Below are 24145 nucleotides of genomic sequence, written 5' to 3' on the forward strand. Positions count from 1 at the left end.
TGTGCAAATGACCGATGAGCACATGAAAAGATGCCCAACATCATTAATCATTAGAGAAATGCAAATCAAAACTACAATGAAATACCATGTCACATCCATTAGGCTGGCTATTATTAAAAAAATACAAAATTGCAAGTGCTGTTGAAAACGTGCAGAAATTAGAATCTTTGTGCAGTTAGTGAGAATGTAAAATAGTATAGCCACTATAGAAAAGAGTAGGGTGTTTCCCAAAAAATGAAAAATAGAGTTACCATTACGATCCAGTAATACTATTTTGGGGGCTGTATACCCCAAAGAATTGAAAGCGAGTTCTTTAACAGATATTTACACATCCATGTTCATAGCAGCCCTACTTATAACAGCTAAAAGGTGGAAACAACCCAAGTGTCCATCAATGGAAAAATGGATAACTACAATGTAGTACTTACACACAATGGATTGCTAATATGGATGATAATATTCAGAAATTCTGACACATGCTACAGCATGGATGAAACTTGAAGACATTAGGCTAAGTGAAATAAGCCAGTTGTAAAAGAACAAGGTATGTGTGATTCCACCTATATGAAGTACCTAGAGATGCCAAATTCATAGAGACCAAACAGTGATAGAGGCTGGTTGGGGAGGGCTGTCGATGGGGAGTTAGTGTTTAATAGGTATGGAGCTTCAGTTTGGAAAGCAGGAAAAGTTCCAGAAGTGGATGGTGGTGATGGTTACACAACAGTGTGAATGAACTTGACACCACTGAACTGTACACTTAAAAATGGTTAAAATGGTAAACACACATACTCATGTGTACTCTAACGGCAATTTAAGAAAATGAAACAAATTAAAAATAAAGATAAAAATTCATATTAATCTTACAGTTGTGAGAGCTCCTTCAGATCCTTAAAGATATGTGGAGAAAGATTTTCAATCTTATTGCTTCCTAAATCCCTAGGGAAATAATTGCAAACATGTCATGTTATTTTCTTAAGACTTTATCCATAGTTCTGTGATTTATTAGAAAACCATTACACAACTTTCAAACAGTGCTATTAATGAGTTATATTAATCGGTGGTGGTGGTTTAGTTGCTAAGTTGTATCTGACTCTTGCGATGCCATGGGCTGTAGCCCACCAGGCTCCTCTGTCCATGGGATTTTCCAGGCAGGACTGCTGAAGTGGGTTGCCATTTCCTTCTCCAGGGAATCTTCCCAAACCAGGGATGGAACCTGGGCCTCCTGCACTGCAGGTTGATTCTTTACCGACTGAGCCACCAGGAAATTAACAGAAGTCACAACTTTAAAATGGGAATGAAATGTAAAAGATAAAAATATTTACTAATTTTATTCCTCATTCAGAGACAATGCTTGATGGTATTTGATCTGGTTCTAATAGATCCAATTTTATAATTTAATTATTATTGTGCTGTCTTCTTTTCTCTTTTTTCCCTGTGCCACCTCCCTCTTTCCCTCCCATCCATTCTTCTTTTCTTCCTTCTGTGCTAAAGTAGAAATATGGTTTGGAGACTTAATTTTTTCTTTTGTTTCGGTTGATTATGGTTTTTAACTGGAAGTGGATTATTTCAGGTTCCAGTTTCTTCCATAGCTGATATGCACGAGGTCTTATATACTCCTGGGGCAGGATACTTCATATATGTGTAGAGGTTGGGCTGCCCACTGTGGTGTGACTTTGTAGCTTAGCTGTGAGAAGATTTTGGACAGTATCAGCTCTTATGGTAGCTTTTATAGTAGCAACTTTCATGAGAAAGGCCTAGAATTCTTCTAAACAAGATAGGCTTGATTTCTCCAATGTCATCACGAGAAACTAAGAGAAAGTCTAACCACTTTCCCTATCTATCCTCAAGAAGTATTAGTTGCCACAGGGGGACGTAAGAATGTAGATCTAGGTGCTATGTAAATTGGAGTGCTTATAAATCAGAAGTTAGATTATTGAATTTGAAAGGGCAGGGCAGTTTTAGATTGAATTTTTTTTTTTTTAGATTGAGTTTTAAAGTGAAAAACAAGTAAGTAATATAATCAGAATTATAAATGTCTTTGCTGTAAATGTTCTATTTTCATATTGTAATATGATTCTTGAGACTGTTTTTGTTATTTACATATTTATGGGTGAATTGTTTATGTGGATAGATTCTCTGATTTGATAACCAAAGGAATCTTTCAAAAATTTCATCCCCCTTTAAAAATTCTTCAATAGCTCATTGCTGCATAACAGATAAAATCAAAACTGCTTAGTGTGATAGAAAAAAGTCTTTAAATATTTTATACTGTCCAGCTTAGTTTCCTACCACTTTCTGCTCACTTAAGTTGACTTTCACCAGGACCTGAATGCACCTCAGTATTCTAACCTCCAGGTTTTTGCATAGGTGCTTCCTTCTACCTGGAAAAAGCTTTACTTCTGGTCCTTCAGGTGAACACCTTTAAGATTCTGCTTAGAAAAAAAACAAGGAATTACTGTATAGCAGAGGGAACAATACTCAGTATCTTGTAATAATAACCTATAATGGGAAAGAATCTGAAAAAGAATAGATATGCAAAACCGAATCATTTTGCTATACACTTGAAACTAACACAACGCTGTAAATCAGCTATACTTTTTGGGGGGCTGTGCTGGGTCTTTGTTGCTGCCCACAGGCTTTCTCTAGCTGTGGTGGTGGTGGGGGCTACGCTCTAGTTGAAGCGCTCAGGCTTCCCATTGCAGCGGCTTCTTTCGTTGCAAAGCAGGAGTTTTAGGTGTGCCAGCTTCAGCAGTTGTGGCTCATGGGCTCCAGAGCACTGGTTCAGTAGTTGTGGATAAAGGGCTTAGTTTCTCCTTGGCATGTGGGATCTTCCTGGACCAGGGATTGAACCTGTATCCCCTGCATTGGCAGGTGGATTCTTAACCACTGGACCACCTGGGAAGCCCAACTATACTTTTAAAAAATGATTCTTTTCACGTGTCACTCCTTCAAGACTGGGAGAGTTAGGCATTCTCACATATAGCACTTATAGCATCATATTAAAACTTCTCCTGTCCCCACATTCTTTCCTGAAGGGTGTGAGCTTTTTCAGTGTAAGATCTGGGTTTCCCAGCATATGGCTTAGTTTTGGACTAGCTATTCTTTCCATCCCTACTGGCAGTATATAAATAGACTGAAGATCTGTTTTCATATTTAAGTAAAAGGGGCAGGATGATTCCAGCTCCTTGTATGGGAAGCCAAGTAAAATATAGATCATGCTAGTGAGGCAATGTGAAAAACAGATTTAGAAGAGTCCACTAGACCTTTAAATCTCGAACTACCATGTTCAGCCATTTCTGGTGAGAGTGCTGGCTTTGGCTATTAGAGCAAATTCTGACAAATAATTCTTTCATCATCGATCAAGTAATGGGGACCATTTGGCTTAAATCTTAAGTGACAAGAACAAAGACCATTTTCTCAGTTTTGTTCTAGAAAAGTTGGTCTAAACTCAACTGGACTTGAGGTCCATTTCTGAATGGGCTCAGGATACACATTGTAACCTTGAGTAGTTGCTTTAAAAGCACAAATTGGGCTTCCCTGGTGTTTCAGTGGTTAAGAACCCGCCTTGCAATGCAGGGGACAGAAGTTCAATCCCTGGTCCAGGAGGATCCCACGTGCCTTGGAGCAGCTAAACCCATGCACCACAACTCCTGAAGCCTGTGCTCTAGAGCCCAAGAGCTGCAACTACTGAGCCCACGTGCTGCAACTACTGAAGCCCACATGCCTAGAGCCAGTGCTCCATAAGAGAAGCTGCAGTGATGAGAAGTCGCAATAGCATAGCTAGAGAGCAGTCCCCACTTTCTGCAACTTGAGAAAGTCCATGGAGCCAAGAAGACCCATAATGGTCAACAAATACATAGATCTTATTAAAAGAAAACTAAAAAAGCACAAGTAATAATAACTTAAGTATGTAGCAAAGTTTCTGCCACTATTTAAATTAAAGAAAATTTTTTTTGGCTACACAGTGGGGCATGTGGGATCTTAGTTCCTGACTAGGGATGGAACTCATACCCCTGCAGTGGAGGCTCCGAGTCTTAACCCCTGGACCACCAGGGAAGTCTCACCAGAACTGTTTAGACTCTGCTCTGAGAAGTGAATCTGAGCATTGCTAATTTTGCCCTCATCAATTCTGTCAGTGGGATCAAGCAAGGAGGGGCAGAGAATGTAGTCCAACCTTCTTTCAAAGGGAGAGTCACTCATTTTAGGTCTGCTGCTGCTAAGTCACTTCAGTCGTGTCCGACTCTGTGCGACCCCATAGACGGAAGCCCACCAGGCTCCCCTGCTCCTGGGATTCTCCAGGCAAGAACACTGGAGTGGGTTGCCATAAGGGACCTCCCTGGTGACTCAGATGGTAAAGAATCTGCCTGCAATTCAGGAGACATGGGTTTGATCCCTCTGTCTGGAAGTTTCCCTGGAGATGGGAATAGCACCCACTCCAGGATTCTGGGCTGGAGAATTCCATGGATAGAGGAGCCTGGTGGGCTACAGTCCATGGGGTCACAGAGAGTCAGAAAAGACTGAGCAACTAACACTTTCACTTTCATTCATGTAAAACCATTCAGTTCAGTTCAGTTCAGTTCAGTTGCTCAGTCGTGTCTGACTCTTTGAGACCCCATGAATCACAGCACGCCAGGCCTCCCTGTCCATCACCAACTCTAGAAAACCTGCCATTTTCATCCTTGTAAATCTGATTTTTCAGGCATGGGATTTGACAGGATTTAGGTAGGACTGAGTCTTGGTGTGGGGACCCTCTCTGCCCCTTTGTTGCTTTCTTTTACCTCTGAACCTGGATTAGCACTGACTTAGGACTAAACTGTCCTGCCCCATGCTCACTGCTGGTTTCAGAATCAACACAGTGGTGTCCTTTTATCTCCTGGTCTCTGAATCCTAACTCTCTAGAAAACTTAAAGATAAATTTGTTGTCCTTCTCTGGCAGTGTGTTAGAGCAGTGTAGGATGTATTTTACTTGTTAATTTCCCCTGACTTTATTCTTTCTTGCACCCACACCTTAGGGCCACTGTGCAAGTTAGAATTTGGAGAAATTGCCTTCTGGTATTCAAATTGGAGTTGCAAGTATGATAAAACAAGGAAAAGTATGGACCCCTTGACTAACTTGCATTTTAATGGCTAGATAATACCTTTTGAGTCACCTGCATGAACTGCTGAGAATAAAATAATTTCCTGTGTGCTGATGGTATAGTTAATTTGCCAGACACCAGGAGTCATTACAGCAGATGTTTGGTTCTGATACCTATTAAGATTTTTCTTGTATGTTTTGTGAATGATTGGAACTGTCTACCAAAAAATGTTTCAAGCCTAAAGTTATGGAAAAAAATGTTGGGGTTTCAATGGCTTGTTTATTGACGTTTTGGAGCAGAATGCTGGATTGTTTCCTGAGGGATGTTTTTGCCTGTGGCATATGTGTTTCCTCCACTTGTCTTAGTATGCAGGTAAGACTCTTGAGAGTCCCTTGGACTGCAGGGAGATCCAACCAGTCCATTCTAAAGGAGATCAATCCTGGGTGTTCATTGGAAGGACTAAAGCTGAAACTCCAATATTTTGGCCACCTCATGCGACGAGTTGACTCACTGGAAAAGACTCTGATGCTGGGAAGGATTGGGGGCGGGAGGAGACGTGGATGACAGAGAGTGAGATGGCTGGATGGCATCACCAACTCGATGGACATGAGTTTGCATGAACTCCGGGAGTTGGTGATGGACAGGGAGGCCTGGCGTGCTGTGATTCATGGGGTCGCAAAGAGTCGGACACAACTGAGTGACTGAACTGAACTGAAGGTGTCCTGAGCAACATTTTAGTTACATTCTTTAATTTTTTATGGAAAAGTTTTAATGAATCCAAGTTCTGCCCAGCTAATTGTCAAAACATGTAGTTCTGTTCACACTACAGATTCTTTTCAGAAAACATGAAATCAAACTAGTGGCTAGCCCAGACTTTAACAAAACTTCAATTGAAGAAATTAAGCCATAAAAAAATAAAGAAAAACTATCTGAAGAGCATGGGCTTCCTCCATTGTCTTACGTATATTTTATTTGGAGAATCAACTACTATGTGGCTTGACCTCAAGGCTTTGATTCATCAGAGACTAGCTTTACTGTCCTTCGGAACTGTGTCATTGATCTTAAAATGGGATGTTATAAATAGCTGTTTCAAGCTGCTCTCTTGACCGTTATTACAGGTTTGGATGTTGTTATCCACGGCAGTGTCTAATCTTACAGATCCAAGATTATCCTTTGGTTTCAGAACCAGCAAAGTGATGTCTTTTTATCTCCTGATCTCGGAATCCTCACTCTCTACAAAATTTAAAGATAAATTTTTCTATCTGTCTCTAGCAGTGGGTTAAAGTGATGATGGATGTAATTTATTTATTAATTTCCCCTGGCTTTATTCGCCTCCACAGCTGTTTCCTTTACTTCACTTTCCTCAGATATTTATTTTATAGTTTCCTTTAACACATATTTGTTAAGCTTTCAGAATTCCTGAAATACCTGTGGCTCAGGGTATACAGAAGTAGTGCTACATGTGTAATCAAACTTACAAAATATGTGTGTAATCAAACTTACAATTCATCTAGTTTCTGGAGAGGTGCAAACGTATTTTCACTAAGGTGATTAATTTTGTTTTTCCTCATTACTCTGAAAGCAAAAAGAAAAAAGATGTTGTAGTTTCTGGAGGTAACTTACAGGTAAGTTATTGGAGAGGAGATTAACAGCCTGCAAAAACAAAGATAATTATGTATAATGCATTTCCATATCAAGATACGTTGAAATAGTATGATAAATTATCCAAGCTCATTTTAATCTTAAATTTCCCAGATCTTTTAATGATGATAAAAGTAAAATAGTGTTCACATTTTAAAATGTTTTAGGGAAGAGCTCCGCAGGGATAAGAGTGAAAAATCTCGACCTCTGAGAATACAGTCTGAGTATCAGTATAACTGTCTTAGAGTCGCCTGTGCAGTCTTCATGGCATGTCTGTCTAACAAAATATACCCCTGCCCCAACACCACAATATTACTCGTTCACATTGGGTAGTTGCTGTGATTTAAAGTGGAGGTGCTGGAATATGTCTACTCTAAGCTGGACCAACTCAGAAGATCTCTGATTTGTGATGCTGAATCAGAATGTAAGGCCTGACAGTTCATTTCTGCGCTGATCTGGTGTTATGAGCTAGCAACATGGATTTAAAATAAGACAAAGCGGCATAGGAGAAATTATATTCGATAACATTCTAAGGTTTATCCTGGTGGGTTTCACAGTCATATCCTCACAGATGTGAACATTCTGCAGCTTTTGAAGAAATTATAATTAATTTTTTTCCCACAACCTTTGCAGTAATAATTCTCACCGAGTAGGACTTGGTCTTGGTATTTCTCAAACTTCCATCCAAGGACAGAGTCTACACGGTTTATGAGAATTTTTTTCCATTAAATTGGGTATTACTTAAGTTTGAGAAAAGTAGGTCTTATGTAAGATAGTACCACTGTGATGATTCATGTACTGATATGTTGTGAATCCGTGGTTACCCCTGCTTTGGAGTTCAGTAATTTTGCCAGTGTGTTTCCATTTCAAAAATCTTCAAACTTAGAGGGAACATTTGCTATAATTACTATGCATGTGTATGCCAGAGCCCGTTCACATAAATGATTCATTTTGTTTATAAAGAGATAAAACATTACTTCAAAAGGACAAAACATTACTTACAAAACAGTTAAATTACTGCAGGAAATAAAGGTCAAATTTCTTAAATTATGGATATTGTTGCCTTCAAAATCCCTGAAATATAAAAATAAAAGTGACAAAGCTAAATTTTAATCACAGACAGAAATCAATTGGTTAAGAATTAAGTTTTCTCATAAAATATCTTTTCCCCCACATACTGTTTATTTCATATAAATTCTCATGTAATGTAAGTGTAGCCACTTACCTAATAGCTGAAATGATATATTTATATATAATGTTTCTTTTTTTCTATGTTAACAGTAAAAATGCTTTGAGTGGCATCTGTATCAGGTATTCATATGGATACATATGTTATCCCAACTAATGTGAAGAGAATGAAAAAAATCACACGAAACACTTCCAACTCCATGCATGTGTGCTAAGTCGCTTCAGGCATGTCTGACTCTTTGTGACTCTATGGACTGTATCTGCCAGGCTCCTCTGTCCATAGCATTCTCCAGGCAACAATACTGGAGTGGGTTGCTATGCCCTCCTCCAGGGGATCTTCCCAACCCAGGGATCGAACCTGTGTCTCCTGCGGCTCCTGCATTGCAGGCAGATTCTTTACCGCTGAGCCACCAGGGAAGCCCCACCGACTATATAAGCAGATACCAAATGGTGATCCATACTAAACATCTGTCCAGAGATCCAGAGGTACCCATGACTACCCTAAGTGGTGTGACAATTTGCTCAGAAGATCCTACTATTGTTGCAGAAGTTGCCACTGCCAAAATAAAGTTTAACCTCTACTTTCTCTGGCTAAACACGCCCCAGAAAAAATTCTCAATAGCCTTTTACCACTGAGAACACCCTTTCTTGTTTTAGCGTATGGCCACGTAGGCCAATGCAGAGGGAGACCCACAGCTGCCCTTGGCTGTTCACTCCCAATTCAGGACGCTGCGTGAAGACCTGATTTGAGCGCCCTTACTGTGTGATGCTAGGTTACCAACAGGAATCTGGTCTGAACATCAAAACTTGTCAAATAGTTGAGGTTTTATTATCTCTGCTTCAGAGTTATCATGAAGGTATTCTTCTATTGTCTTTTATCTATCATGAGGCTTATGGTGGAAGTTTGTGGAACAGAGTAAGCTGAGCTCAGGAATACACTTTCAGAAATAGATGCTGGCTCTTAAATCTATTCATTTTACCCCAACACTTTGCTGACTGATCACCATACCATGTAGAGCCATTCAGGAACAGTTGGGACTAAAATACATGAGCTGAAGTGTGACACAGCTACTAAAATCATGAGCGTTAATCGATGTGCCTTTATTCTGCTGGCAAGGCTGTATCTGGGACAGTCAGTTTTATTTTGACACTGCAATAAAAATAGAGGCAGACAAACCAAAGTCTATCTGAAAAATCTAGAAGGCCAGCATGTAAGGGTTCTAGAAATCAAGTCAATGGGACAAAAGCATGTATTTATCACAGAGAAGAGCAAGTCAGAGAAATATATTTGAAGTCAGGCGTAGGGTTTTTCTCTTTGGTATTAGATTGTAAAATCGGATTTACTGGTTGAAGGACACAAAACATTTCAAAATTAAGCTCACAAAATAAAAAGAGACTAAGCTTTTTATTACTGTAGTGATTTAGCAATATACCATCATTTACGGCATATACCACAACATACCATAAGAATTCTATAGACAGGATTTCTGTATTATATGGAATATTGTATTAAAATCTTAAATTTTGATCCTAGATTACCCTTTTAAAGACAAACTTCTATTATTTTATTAAGTTGGAAATTAAACACATATATTGGGTCATTAGGTTTGGCCAAGGCTTTTGACTTTCCATTACATAGGCTGTCAGTGACAAAAACTGTTCTTTTTCCTGTTTTTGTTGCTGTTACCATGAATCTACCACCAAGGGGGTGACTCTTGAACCTCACAAAATATCTTTAGGAGAGTTGATGTTCTTTTCTTATTAGCTACACTTGTAATTTTTTTTCTATTAAAGTAGCAAAAGTATTTCATTTAATATTCATATTAATTTACTAATTTGTAAAAGTCAGTAAGAGGGAATTTTGATTAAATTTTTACATTCAATGTTGAGTTTATTTCAATCTTTATTTGTGAATTGGCTTTGGTTTTCTTCCTAAAATTAGAGGTATTAGTTCTTGATATTCAGGGATCAGATATACAAATCTGCTCCTTGTGCCAGGGCCCCAAGCTCTAAGTGACTCGAGGGGTTGTTTTTCTTACTTAATTCCTGGATCACTTTTCCAACTTAATGAGCCTCTGAATCTAACCACTTTATTTTTTCCTTTATATATAGCAGGACTGGTTGAAAATGAAAATTTGGTTCTTGAACCTGAAGAACAATAACAGAAAACAAAAATAATCTTTCCTGCTCAGCCCCCTCTCTCATCCCCTAGTGGCATTGTAAACGTGCAAATCTCTACCTCTGCTTCCTTCCCTGCCTTTTAAATACTTCTGGCTCTTCTTTCACAGAGAAAATCTAGGCAATGAAGGCAGGAAAAGCCTGACATCTGTAATTTACCTGAATGGGCACCTGGTCTCCTACACCCAGTGTGTGATGACCCTCCTCTTGTTTTAGGCTAATCCTATGTTTTTGAGTTCGATTTGTGAATTTGCAAACTCCAGGAGATAGTGAAGGAAAGGGGAGCCTAGCCTGTTGCAGTCCATGGGGTCGCAAACAGTTGGACGTGACTGAGCAACTGAACATGTCCTAAAATATATGGTCAATTTTGGTGAATGTTTTTCAGCTTTTTTTCACTTTCAAGTTTATATCTATTAGGGTTAAGTGCAGCTACATAGAACAGAGGGTTTCCCAGGTGGCTTGGTGGTAAAGAACCTGCGTGCCAATGGAGGAGACACAGGAGACGCAGGTTAGAATCCCTGGGTTGGGAAGATCCCCTGGAGAAGGAAATGGCAACCCTCCCAACCAGTATTCTTGCCTGGAAAATCCTATGGACAGAGAAGCCCATGAGGTTACAAAGAGTTGGATACAACTTAGTGACTGAACAAGCACTCTCGCAGGCATGTATGTAGAACAGAGACCCAACTGTGATAGCATAACATCACAAGGATTAAAAAAAAAAAAAATCTAGGGTTATGTAGTCCAAAGCTAGACTGGCAATTTTACCAAGTTGTTAGAAACCTAAGATCTTTCATATTCACTGCTCATATGCCCTTGTCTTCATAGTCCAAGAAGATTTTAAAGCTCAAGCCATTATATCCATGTTTTCTTGATGAGAAAACAAAGGAAGGGTCTGCCTGTTTCTCTATAAGGGGATTTTCCAGAAGTTCCACCTGATACTTCTTCCTCCTCGTTAGTTAGAGCCTAGTCATGAGACTCTGTCTGGAGCAGGGAAGTCTGGGAAAGTAATATTTCTGCTGGGTACACTGCCACCCCAAACAAATCAGTTCTGTTATTGAGAAGGGACTTAGCAGTCTGATATTTGAGAATCAGAATTAACTCATGAACAATGTTATTTAGTTCTGCCTATTGTTTTTTACTTGATCTTTCAGGAACAAAACAGGCTGATTCTTATCTCTTACCAATTATATATGTTTATTTTTCTTTTGTTTTGGTGGTTAGATGCATCTATTCGGTGCATATATACTCCTAATATAATATCTTATGTTGGAAATTGCATTTATGTTTTATTATTTTAAAAACAGTTATTCCTTTGGCTGTGTAGGATCTTAGTTGTAGCACGTGGGATCTTCATTGCATCATACAAGATCTTTCCTTGCAGTGCACAGACTCTCTGGCTGAGGTGTGCAGGCTTAGTTTTTCCACAGCATGTGGGATCTTAGTTCCCTGATCAGGAACCAAACCCGAGTCCCCTGAATTGAGATTCTTAATCACTGGACCATCAGCGAAATCCTACACTACAGCATTTATATGTCTTTCTTTGTACTGCTTAATCCAAATTGGCCAGAATTCTACTATTTAGAAAAAAAAAGTGTTTTTTTTTTTTTTTGGTTTGCATTTACATGGCATACTTTGGAGCAGTCTTTTATTTTTAATCTTTCTTAATCACTTAGTTATAGTTGCATTTTTTTGTAAATAGTGTTGAGTTAGGTTTTGCTTCCCAAGCCAATCTGAAAATCTTTTTTTCTTTTTAGTAGGTAATTTTAGGCCACTTATGTTGATTGACAAGGCTAATATATCTGACCTTCGCCTACTATTTAAAAATATTGTTTTATATATATCAGTTCAGCTCAGTCACTCAGTAGTGTCCAACTCTTTGTGACCCCATTTAATTTAAATAATACAATTATTGGAGCTGTGTGTTTTCTACCTCACTGGATTAAATAAACTTGTTGAAGTATGGTTTTTGTCACCTTCTGGGACATTTACTAATTTGCTGTTCTTTCTTTTATGTACCTGTTAGTACATATAGCCAACTGATCACCTGTAAAAGGTACGTCTCATCTTATTAGATACACAGGTAAGAAAAGTTACATTCATCATGTCCTTGGCTCAAAGCACACAGGGGCTCCTTAGCACACAAATCTTGGCAGAATGAAGTGTCTACTATTTTATATATACATATTAATACTAAAAAGTAGTGAAAGGACCAGACTGCTTGGATTAAACTTTCTGTGCAGAAGGATAATAGGAGGTTTTGCTTTTGCTTTTCCTCATCTGTAGTAAGCTACCCTTCACAGAACTAGCTGAGCTGTTCCAAATTTGCTTCAGTGCATCCTTATGTGATAAAGGAAATCGAAGTCCACGAGACTCTGTTTCCTCATTTCCCATCATGTGTGTGTCTCACCTATTCTTTCAGGAATGATAGAGTAAACCACCTTTTCTCCAGTTTCATCAGATGGATCTTGATCAGGTCCTACAGTGAGGACAATGTGGTCTCTAAACTGCAGTCTCACTGTGTTGCCCGACCCTGGCAACTGTCCACCTGGTGTTGAAAAGCTCTGCTCCACCTCCCATGTAGTAAGAAGAGAATTCATGGCAACATCCTTCCTCATGTCTGCTAAAGGCAGTTCTTTGATGCCCTCTAGCTGGTCTGCAAGCATCCTCAGAAAGCCACCTTATCTTCTTGTTGCAACAGCTGTGGTTTCCATCTGTGGGAAAAGCTACCAGCGGATGCCAGCCCGGAGCTCCACGTCTCGCCTTGTGGTATCAAACACGAGACCCAAAATGGTGTCCAAAAGGAAATCGCCCCACGAATTGCTCCGGAGGTGCGGATGGTCATGTGCCTGGAGTGGGCCAGCCCCTCCGGCATGTTCGCCTGCTGGAAGGCCCCTCTGCGAAAGCATCGATCTGCTGGCTTCAGCGTGAACTCCTGTGATCGCCCTGCACGCTTCACTCCCAAGCCCGCCGGGGGCACCGTGAGTTGGTACAGGTGCCAGTGTTTCTTTCCCTCCAGCTGCAGGATGAAAACCTCGACATCATCGTAGTGGGGCGGCAGGCCCGGATCTCCTGCGGGGGTTATGCACACATTGGAGCCAAAGGAGCACTCCAGCTTCTCCTGCACCTTCCAGAGCTCATCCTTAATTCTCCGAGGCTAGTGAAATGGAATTGTTGTACTTTTCTGATCAAAATCTTTTCTCAGCTGAAGAAAGTGCACTTTGCCCTACTGATTTCAAACCTTCTTCTTCCCACGGACACACCTGTAGACATTTTTGAATCTTCCATAGTACATACCCTGGCTGCACAGACTCTTCAGATCTGAGAGCATGAACAGGCAGCTCAAGGTCATCTCTCTGGATGAGAAGGGCTTCTGCTCTCGGAATTCCTTAAAAAAAGTCTCTGACTTGATGGGCGAGATGAAACTTTCAAAGAGGCCACAGGCGCTGTCAGAGTTGACAGGGGAAGGCCCACCGGCTGCCTCCACCTTCGCCTGCTTAGGGACAGGCCCCCTCTTCCTTCCCAGCCCCTGCAGACTTCTCTTTCTTTGGCAACGCTGTCCTCCAGACAAGGCAGTGAGGAAATGCAAACCAGACTCAAGCCTGTTGAGGGCAGCTACCCTATATTGTTTTTATAGGTTAAAAAATCTTTGAACAAATGACTTAAAATTTTTATTTCTTCTAATATTTAAAAAGCTTTGTATATTCTACTGGTTACCGTTATAACTTTATCCAATACACTCTATCTTCTCTTAGAGAGTAACACTAGTACTTAACAATTCCTGTTATTAGAAATGATGAAATTAGTATTTATTGTCTTCCTGACTTTCCTTCCATCTGTCTCTCACCATAGGATTTCCATCAATTATATGCTATTTATTAGTGTTCATCTTAGGAATATCCAATATCCACAAACTGGTAGATTTCTTAGTTTTAAATGACATCTCTTGACACCTAGCTATTTTTCTTAGAGTTTTATGGTTTCACTTCATTCATTTTGAAACTGCCTTCCCTTTTAAGTTACTGTGTCCTCTTCCTGAATTGAGCCCTTTATCATTATGTGATCCCTCTCTTTATCCTCGGTGATAGTCTTTGTTCAAAAGGCTCTTTTTCTCCAATGTTAACACAGCCCGTCCAGCTTTTAAAAAAATTACTGCTGCATTTCTTATCTTCATTTAGCATCATGTATTATAATCTCTCTTTTTTCTCTGGTTGCCACAGGCTCTTTTCCTTTATCTTTGATTTTCAGCAGCTTGATTATCATTTATCAAGATTTTTCCTTTCTACTTCTGTTTGTTTTTTTCTCTGAGGTTCTTAGATTTTTGGGGTTCATTATGTTATTTTAGAAAATTCTTGGTCATTATCTCTTTAGATATTTCTTGAAAATTGAGCAGGACCCTGTGTCTCCGGACTTGCCTCTTGTTTCTAGCAAAGCTTTATCCTCTTTCTCGAATTCCAAGGAACGAATTTAATCAGAGAAGTGAGAAAATGCAGAAACAAAGGAAAACAGTCAAGCAAGACTGTTAGCCATCAAACAAAGTCAAGGATGTTAATTTCTTCCTCAAGTGCTGTAGATAACATCCTGAGGCCTGTCCTTGGGTTGTTTTGCAGATAGTCACCCCCACCAGGTGGAGGAAGTTAACCGCTGACCACCAGCCTGTAGATCCTAGACTGACAGGAACCAGAAGGTTGATGATTGAGATTCCTGAAACATCACCCTACTACCTCACCATCAACCAATCACAGAATTGAAGCTCAGTGGATCTTGCACCCTGCAATATTATCCCTCACTTTGCCTTTAAAAACCCTTCCTTGAAAGCCATCAAGGAGTTTGGATCTTTTGAGCATGAACTGTCTATTCTCCTTGCTTGATACCTACAATAAATGCTGTACTTTCCTTGACCACCTCTGGTGTCAGTAGATTGACCTTACTATATGTCTGGAGAGCAGACCCAAGCTTTGTTTGATAACATCTTCTGTCTTGTTTTTCCTCTCTTCTTTTCCTGTGATCCTTTAACGCAGTTTTAGGCAATTTTATATTATCCTGCAACTTCTGGATTCTCATCTCTGTATTTCATGTTCTTTTTTCTTTTTCATTCAAATGAAAGTTTTCTATTGATCTATCTTCAAGGTCATCGATGCTTTGCTCAGCTAAGCTTGTTGAAGTAATTCCCTGCTTCTCTTTAAAGCTTCCGTCTTTTTTTCAGACATTTTCCATATGTGTATGTGTGTTGGTTACTTTTTCCAATAAATCAATTAACTGATTAATCAAAGATTTTTTGATGGGGACCATTTTAAAAATCTTTATGGAATTTATCACAACACTGCTTCTGCTTTATGTTTAGGTGTTTTGGCTATGAGGCATGTAGGATCTAAGCTCCCCAACCAGGAATCAAATCTGCACCCCTTTCATTGAAAGGGGTAGTCCAAACCACTGTATCACTGGGGAGGTCCCAATCATAAGTATTTTAATTTCCTTGTTTGGTAGCTGTAACATCCGAGTTATCTCTAGGTCTGGTTCTGTTGATTGCTTTATAATCAAGGATTATGACAAGGATTGTTCTTCTCGCTCTTTTTGAGGACTGGATTTTTCTCAGCATTGTTGTCAATCATGACTGAGAAGCCCCAGCCCACTTTGTAATAGTACAGGATCCTGAGCTGGAGAGGCTTATCTGCCCCTGTTGCTGGAGTAGAGAGCTTTGGCTTCTACCACTCTTTCAGGTTCCCAGGTGGCTCAGTGGTAAAGAACTTGCTTGCCAATGCAGAAGCTGCAAGAACTATGGGTTTGATCCCTGGTTTTGGAAGATCCCCTGGAGGAAGGAATGGCAACTCACTCTAGTATTCTTGCCTGGGAAATTCCATGAAGAGAGGAGCCTGGCAGACTACAGGCCATGGGGTCGCAGAGTTGGACATGACTGAGCGCACACACACACACACCGGTATCATAAAGATTTTGCTTCCTAAGAAGGAAGTGTCTCAGGAAGAAGGAGGGGTTTGTGCCTGTGGGCCACCAAAGAAGACTGTCTAGTTTCTTTAATCACCCCTAGCTCTGCTGTGAGTTGGTGGATTCCAGAGGAAAAGAACCTGTTAGGAGTAGCTGACTCCCCTGAGTCTAGGGTTCACAGTTATTCCAGAGGGTTACACTATCCCACACTTAACCTTTACAGGTTTATTACAGTTTTAGCAGTTTTCTTTGTACCTGCTTCATGACCATCAACTCTTCACCTTGTGCTCTGCTAAAGGCAAAATACTGTAGATGTCCTATCTCTCCTGAATTCAGTTTACTTGCTTGCCTTGTGACTGTAGCTCTCTGATGGGCTTGGGAAAATTATGATTGTGTAGATTATAAAGTTCTTTCTCATTGGTAGAGAGGGAGCAATATTGTCTTGGGGCTTTCTATACCTTCAGTACAGCATTGTTGAAATGGAATTGTAATATATACTATTTTCTTTATATATGTATTTATAATATATATAACACAAATATATCAGAGAAGGCAATGGCAACCCACTCCAGTATTCTTGCCTGGAGAATCCCATGGATGGAGGAGCCTGGTAGGCTGCAGTCCATGGGGTCACTAAGAGTCGAACATGAGTGAGCGACTTCACTTTCACTTTTCACTTTCATGCATTGGAGAAGGAAATGGAAACCCACTCCAGTATTGTTGCCTGGAGAATCTCAGGGACAGAGGAGCCTGTTGGGCTGCCGTCTATGGGGTCGCACAGAGTTGGACATGACTGATGTGACTTAGCAGCAGCAGCAGCAACAAAAATATATAGAATATATTATATTTTATTACATAATATCTATTTTATTTATATTATATTTTATATATTACAGTATGTTATATAATATATAAAAATAATATGTATATTTTCTTTATACTTCATATTATGATCTTGAAATTGCACCGTGTTGATGGAAGCAGGGCGGGTGCATTCATCTTTACTGTACCTGTGTGTGTACATCACATCTTAATTGCCTGTCCTTTCCATGGCTTCCAGGACATTGCTCCATAATGCATCCTTACTGGTTTCTATACTTTCAAATTCTTTATATTAGCTTCTTCTCCCTATATATAAATTTGCTTAGTCTCATCCCAAAATGAAAGTTTACTTTACTCTTGGAATCATCACCTCAAGTTTGGCTATTGCCCCAGCTGTTCATATGCTTATTTACTACTTATTTTCCTTCCTTTTTGAATTTCACATATCTTATTGTGGTGTTTATAGGTTTTTTTAAATTGCTTTGAAAAAGCTATTGGGTTTGGCCAACCGCGGGTAGCACATTGATAAAGAAGCCACTTGCCAGTGTAGGAGATGCAGGTTCTATCCCTGGGTCAGGAAGATCCCCTGGAGTAGGTGATGGTAACCCACTCCAGTTGTCTTGCCTGGGAAATCTCACGGATGGAGGAGCCTTGTGAGTTACAGTCCATGAAGTTGCAAAGAGTCGGACATGACTGAGCTACTGAGCATGCATGAACATATTAAAGGTTTTAGTCTGTTTTCCGTCGTATATCTTACAGGTATATTCTCCTAGGCTGTCATGTCTCTTTTTATTTTCTTTATATTTTTCTATTTAACCATAATGAGACAAATGTTTGCTAACAAATCCAACAGATTTTCTACTTTATACTTTGCTAAATGAAAGTCCATATGCAAGGTAAAGTCATTATAATTAATTTAAAATGAATACTTATGAAGCAAAAATTATTACTAGCATTAAAATTGGGATAGTATTCACTATTAGGAATGCATGTGGAGTGAGTTGTTTGGATAGTTAAAATTTAAAGATTATACTTTTTATAAAGATTATAACTTTATAAAGAAATTTCAAAAGTCTACCACTTTAGTGATAAATCCTAATCATTTTATTTTTGTCTGAAATGTAAATTTTCCTATCTTTTTAAAAGCAAAGGAAAGTTTTATTATTGTATGAGTATAAAATTTCCCACATTTGCTTCTGTTTTCAATCAATGAGTGGACTTTTAATTGCTAATTTATTCATGTAAATATTGCTCAATTTTACTTAATTATTAAGTTGGGATTAATGAGTATGTAATAACAGTTAATGAATTCTTTTGAACCCAAATTTAATCACAACAAATGATATTACTCTTAATTTGCCCTTTCCTTTGTCATTAGTGAGGGTACTATACTGTCATACCCAGATGCCCTCTGGACTTGGTAATTAATGATTTAGAAGATGTTTCTCTTTTCCTAGATGGTTCCAAACTAGTATGTTTTGAATTACAGGGTCTGCTTTTTACAGCATTTCTTGCTACTGCTTTGTTATTAGATTGATAGTTGCTCAGTTCAGTTCAGTCGTTCAGTCGTGTCTGACTCTTTCCGATCCCATGAGTCACAGCACGCCAGGCCTCCCTGTCCATCACCAACTCCTGGAGTTCATTCAGACTCATGTCCAGTGAGTCGGTGATGCCATCCAGCCATCTCATTCTCTGTCATCCCCTTCTCCTCCTGCCCCCAATCCCTCCTAGTCTTCAGTTCAGTTGAGTTCAGTCACTCAGTCGTGTCCGACTCTTTGCGACCCCATGAATCACAGCATGCCAGGCCTCCTTGTCCATCACCAAATCCCGGTGTTCACTCAAACTCATGTCCACAGAGTCGGTGATGCCATCCAGCCATCTCATCCTCTGTCGTCCCCTTCTCCTCCTGCCCCCAATCCCTCCCAGCATCAGAGTCTTTTCCAATGAGTCAACTCTTAGCATGAGTTGGCCAAAGTATTAGAGTTTCAGCTTTAGCATTAGTCCTTCCAATGAACACCAGGATTGATCTCCTTTAGAATGGACTGGTTGGACTTCCTTGCAGTCCAAGGGGCTCTCATAGTTGATACTTCTTACTAAAACCAACCTTACTAACTTTCCCTCCTACTTTCAAGTTGGGACTTCTAGTCTGCAGTGAGCTTAAAACTCCAACAACCAAACTTTTGGGAATCTCCTATAAAATGAAAGACAGGGAATTTTCATATGACACAGTGCATGCAATTTATGGATCAAATAAAAAAGAGATATTTTGGATTCACTTCTTCATTTTTTTACCTGTCTCTTAGCCACATTTACTGGATAATTGAATTTTGCATAGGTGGGCTGATGCTAAGTACTGCCAGCAAAGCTACTGTGTGAAAAATTCCATGGAACATATTCTGTGTGATGAGGCTTCAAAAATAAATTCTAAATATCATATTCTTGTTACACAGAATTTAGAGATAGAACTAAATTCACTTAGTCTGTCTACACCAAATGAATGTGTGAATAGATTGACAAAGAAAAGAGGTCATGTGGGCTGGAAGAAGCACAAACTGGAATCAAGATTGCTGGGAGAAATATCAATAACCTCAGATATGCAGATGATACCACCCTTATGGCAGAAAGTGAAGAGGAACTCAAAAGCCTCTTGATGAAAGTGAAAGAGGAGAGTGAAAAGGTTGGCTTGAAGCTCAATATTCAGAAAACAAATATCATGGCATCTGGTCCCATCACTTCATGGGAAATAGATGGGGAAACAGTGGAAACAGTGTCAGACTTTATTTTTTTGGGCTCCAAAATCACTGCAGATGCTGATTGCAGCCATGAAATGAAAAGACGCTTACTCCTTGGAAGAAAAGTTATGACCAACCTTGATAGTATATTAAAAAGCAGAGACATTACTTTGCCAACCAAGGTCTGTCTAGTCAAGGCTATGGTTTTTCCCGTGGTCATGTATGGTTGTGAGAGTTGGACTGTGAAGAAAGCTGACCGCCGAAGAATTGATGCTTTTGAACTGTGGTGTTGGAGAAGACTCTTGAGAGTCCCTTGGACTGCAAGGAGATCCAACCAGTCCATTCTAAAGGAGATCAATCCTGGTGTTCATTGGAAGGATTGATGCTAAAGCTGAAACTCCAATACTTTGGCCACTTCATGCGACTAGTTGATTCACTGGAAAAGACTCCGATGCTGGGAAGAATTGGGGGCAGGAGGAGAAGGGGATGACAGAGAATGAGATGGCTGGATGGCATCACCGACTCAATGGGGATGAGTTTGAGTGTACTCCGGGAGTTGGTGATGGACAGGGAGGCCTGGCGTGCTGCGATTCATGGGGTCGCAAAGAGTCGGACACGACTGAGTGACTGAACTGAACTGATACAATGTCACAACATTTCTTCTGTCTTCTTCCTACCTCCAAGGTACTTTGGTTTTTTGGAGATATTTTATTTTAGTAAGTGTTTCCATTCAGTATCATAGTAATCCAAGTCTATGTCCCATCACTAATGCCAATGAAGCTGAATGGTTCTGTGGAGACCTACAAGACCTTCTAGAACTCACCAAAAAAAGATGTCCTTTTCCTTATAGGGGACTGGAATGCAAAAGTAGGAAGTCAAGAGATACCTAGAGTAACAGGCAAGCTTGGCCTTGAAGTAGAAAATGAAGCAGAACAAAGGCTAGGGAAAATTCGTAAAGAGATGGGAATACCAGACCACCTGACCTACCTCCTGAGAAATTTGTGTGTAGGTCAAGAAGCAACAGTTAGAACCAGACATGGAACAACGGGGCTGTTTCCGAATTGAGAAAGGGATATGTCAAGGCTGTATATTGAATCCTTGCTTATTTAACTTCTGTGCAGAGTACATCATGGGAAATGCTGGACTGGATGAAGCACAAGCTGGAATCAGGATTTCTGGGAGAAATATCAATAATCTCAGATATGCAGATGACACCACCCTTATGGCAGAAAGGGAAGAGGAACTAAAGAGCGTCTTGATGAAGGTGAAAGAGGAGAGTGAAAAAGCTGGCTTAAAACTTAACATTCAGAAAATGAAGATCATGACATCCGTTCCCATCCCTTCATGGCAAATAGATGGGGAAATAATGAAAACAGTGACAGGCTTTATTTTCTTGGGCTGCAGATGGTGACTGCAGCCATGAAATTAAAAAACACTTGCTCCTTGGAAGAAAAACCATGACAAACCCAGACAGCATATTAAAAAGCAGAGACATTACTTTAGCAACAAAGTCTATCTCTTCAAAGCTATGGTTTTTCTAATAGTCGTGTATGGATGTGAGAGTTGGACCATAAAGAAAGCTGAGTGGTGAAGAATTGATGCTTTTGAACTGTGATGTTGGAGAAGACTCTTGAGAATCCCTTGGACAGTAAGGAGAGGAAACCAGTCAATCGTAAAGGAAATCAGTCCTGAATACTCATTGGAAGGACTGATGCTGAAGCTGAAACTCCAATCCTTTGGCCACCTAATAAAAAGAACTGACTGATTAGAAAAGACCCTGGTGCTGGGAAAGATTGAAGGCAGGAGGAGAAAGGGATGACAGAGAACAAAATGGTTGGATGGCATCTCCGACTTGATGGACATGAGTTTGAGCAGGCTCTAGGAGATGGTGATGGACAGGGAAGCCTGGCTTGCTGCAGTCCATGGGGTCACATAGAGTTGGATGTGACTGAGCTACCAAAGTGAACTAAGCTTAGAGGAGTTAGTTTTGATAATAGTTCAGTTCAGTTCGTTCGGTCACTCAGTCGTGTCCGACTCTTTGCGACCCCATGAATCGCAGCACGCCAGGCCTCCCTGTCCATTACCAACTCCTGGAGTTCACTCAAACTCACCTCCATCGAGTTGGTGATGCCATCCAGCCATCTCATTCTCTGTCATCCCCTTCTCCTCCTGCCCCCAATCCCTCCCAGCATTAGAGTCTTTTCCAGTGAGTCAACTCTTCGCATGAGGTGGCCAAAGTGTTGGAGTTTCAGCTTTAGCATCAGTCCTTCCAATGAACATCCAGGATTGATCTCCTTTAGAATGGACTGGTTGGATCTCCTTGTAGTAATGTTCAATAAAAGTCATGCTAAAATTTTTGAGGAATTGTGACACAATATTTACAAGTACCATTTGAGAAAAACCCAATATCCAAAATGAGTTAGGCAAAAACAGAAAAGTTAGTTGTCTTCTGTAAGAAGAGATACAGAAGGAAATGGCAACCCACTCCAGTGTTCTTGCCTGGAGAATCCCAGGGACGGGGGAGCCTGGTGGGCTTCCGTCTATGGGGTCGCACAGAGTCGGACACAACTGAAGTGACTTAGCAAGAAGAGATGCAGGGAACCCTCCTATACTGTTGGTGGGAATGTAAATTGGTACAGCCTCTATGGAGAGCAGCATGGAGTTTCCTTGACAAGCTAAAAATAGAGCTGCCATATAATACAGCAACACCACTCCTGGGCATGTTTCTGCAGAAACTCTAATTTGAAAAGATACATGCACCCCCATATTCATAGCAGCACTATTTACAATAGCCAAGACATGGAAGCAACATCAATGTCTATCAACAGAGTAATGGATAAAGAATATGTGGTGCATATATACAGTGGAATACTACTCAGTATTCCAGAAAGAAATAATGCCATTTGCAGCAACATGGATGGACCTGGAGGTTATCATACTAAGTGAAGTAAATCAGACAGAAAAAGACAAATATGTGTGGGGTCTAAAATATGATATAAATGAACTTATTTACGAAACAGAAATAGACTCACAGACATAGAAAACAAACTGATGGTTACCACAGAAGAAAGGGGGGAAGGAAGGGATAAATTAGTTGCTTGGAATTAACAGATGCACAGCACTATATATAAAATAGACAACCAACAAGGATCTACTATATAGCACAGGGAGCTATATTCAATATCTTGTAATAACCTATAATGGAAAAGAATCTAATATACATATATACAAATATATATATATACACACACATGCATATATATATAACTGAATTACTTTGCTGTACTCCTGAAACTAACAGAACATTTTAAATCAACTATATTTCAATAGAAATTAAAAAAGATATATACAGCAACTTACAGCCAGTGCAGTCTGGGCATGTGCTGACAAAGAGATTTGTCAGGCAAGCGGGTAAGGACGTTATTCATCAGTACTCTGAAAAAGATAATCAGAAAGGAGTCCCATTTTTCTGTTTCTTTTTTCAACCGAAGTCAAACATGGGTTTATCATTATTCTCATGAAGCCGTGAACATCTAATAAGTTAGGTACAATTCTTACTCTAATTTTTTGGTAAGTCTTGTTATATTTAAGTGCTTGTTAGTAATAAAATTAGACAAATGATATTTGTCATATGGAAGAAGCAGTAACACCAGCAGACTGAAGAAAGCACCTGTAACCCTTCAGTTGTGGGTAGTGAAAAGAAGGTGATTTCAAATGAACGTTATTTTTCTTTACCAAGATTAATATACTAAGTTCCTTGCATATGAATGAGTTCCATTCCAAGAGCATGTTCATTAAGTCCAATTTGTTGGTAAGTCCAACAAAGTTAGCCTAGGCGCCCAACAAACACGATCAGCTATATAGTACTATACTGTAATAGGTTTATAATACTTTTCACACAAATAATACACAACAAACACAAAAGATAAAGAAAACACTTTTGATCCTATAGTATAGTATCTTGAAAAGTACAGTAGGGTAGTACGACAGCTGGCGAGTGAACCGGGAAGATGAGCTACCGACAGGAGGAGGGGAAGGCGGTGGGAGGTGGTAGAGCTGAAGGATCATCAGCGACAGGGAAAGGAGGAGAAGCTGCAACGTCACTCACGTCTGCTGTTGATGGAACGCGTGTTCACATCTTTAAAAGCTCACAGCTTGAAGGCTTGTATGTCGGGGACTTACAGTAGAGCAAAGCACGGGTGTGCCTAAGAATATTGGAATGAAGCATGACGGTGAGGCTGCGTTCAGTTTCGATGGGCTGACATTTTAGAAGACAGAAGATCTTATAACATTGTTACGACTACCGAATAGCCTCATAGAACAGGACTAGGAGATGGTTTTTTGTTGGAAAGGTCTTTTTTGGGTTCTAACTCCAAATAAAATGCTATTAAACTCCAAGTGATCATTTTTATTCATGTATTTTCCTTCAACTGAAATATTTGCTTAAATTTTTAGTACTTACAGGAGAATAAGAGAATTTAGTCCATAAAATGTTAGTGGGGAAATTCGATTGAGGTGATTATCTTCAATTATCCTGCCAGCCAGAAGAAAAAATGGATTCATTTT

At 39.8% G+C, this 24145-nt stretch overlaps 1 protein-coding gene and 1 pseudogene across 2 annotated transcripts in view; both read right to left on the reverse strand.

Moving 5' to 3' along the window:
- The window catches only part of RXFP1 (relaxin family peptide receptor 1), a 60811-nt gene that overhangs the window by 19823 nt on the left and 16843 nt on the right, over window positions 1-24145 (reverse strand). The window contains exons 6-10 of one of the 2 annotated variants that reach the window (XM_055404756.2): window positions 24042-24113; window positions 22940-23014; window positions 7722-7793; window positions 6582-6653; window positions 865-936 (exon numbers count right to left, since the gene is read on the reverse strand). In XM_055404756.2, coding sequence (XP_055260731.2) covers window positions 865-936; window positions 6582-6653; window positions 7722-7793; window positions 22940-23014; window positions 24042-24113 — 363 coding nt within the window. The remainder of the gene's footprint in view (window positions 1-864; window positions 937-6581; window positions 6654-7721; window positions 7794-22939; window positions 23015-24041; window positions 24114-24145) is intronic. The other variant, XM_088828049.1, reaches the window with a different exon arrangement.
- Window positions 8908-15146, reverse strand: LOC148774861 (ribosomal oxygenase 2 pseudogene; annotated as a pseudogene).

This window comes from Moschus berezovskii, chromosome 19 (genome assembly GCF_049115385.1).
Source record: "Moschus berezovskii isolate FMDL1 chromosome 19, NW_MosBer_1.0, whole genome shotgun sequence".
NCBI lineage: Eukaryota > Metazoa > Chordata > Mammalia > Artiodactyla > Moschidae > Moschus > Moschus berezovskii.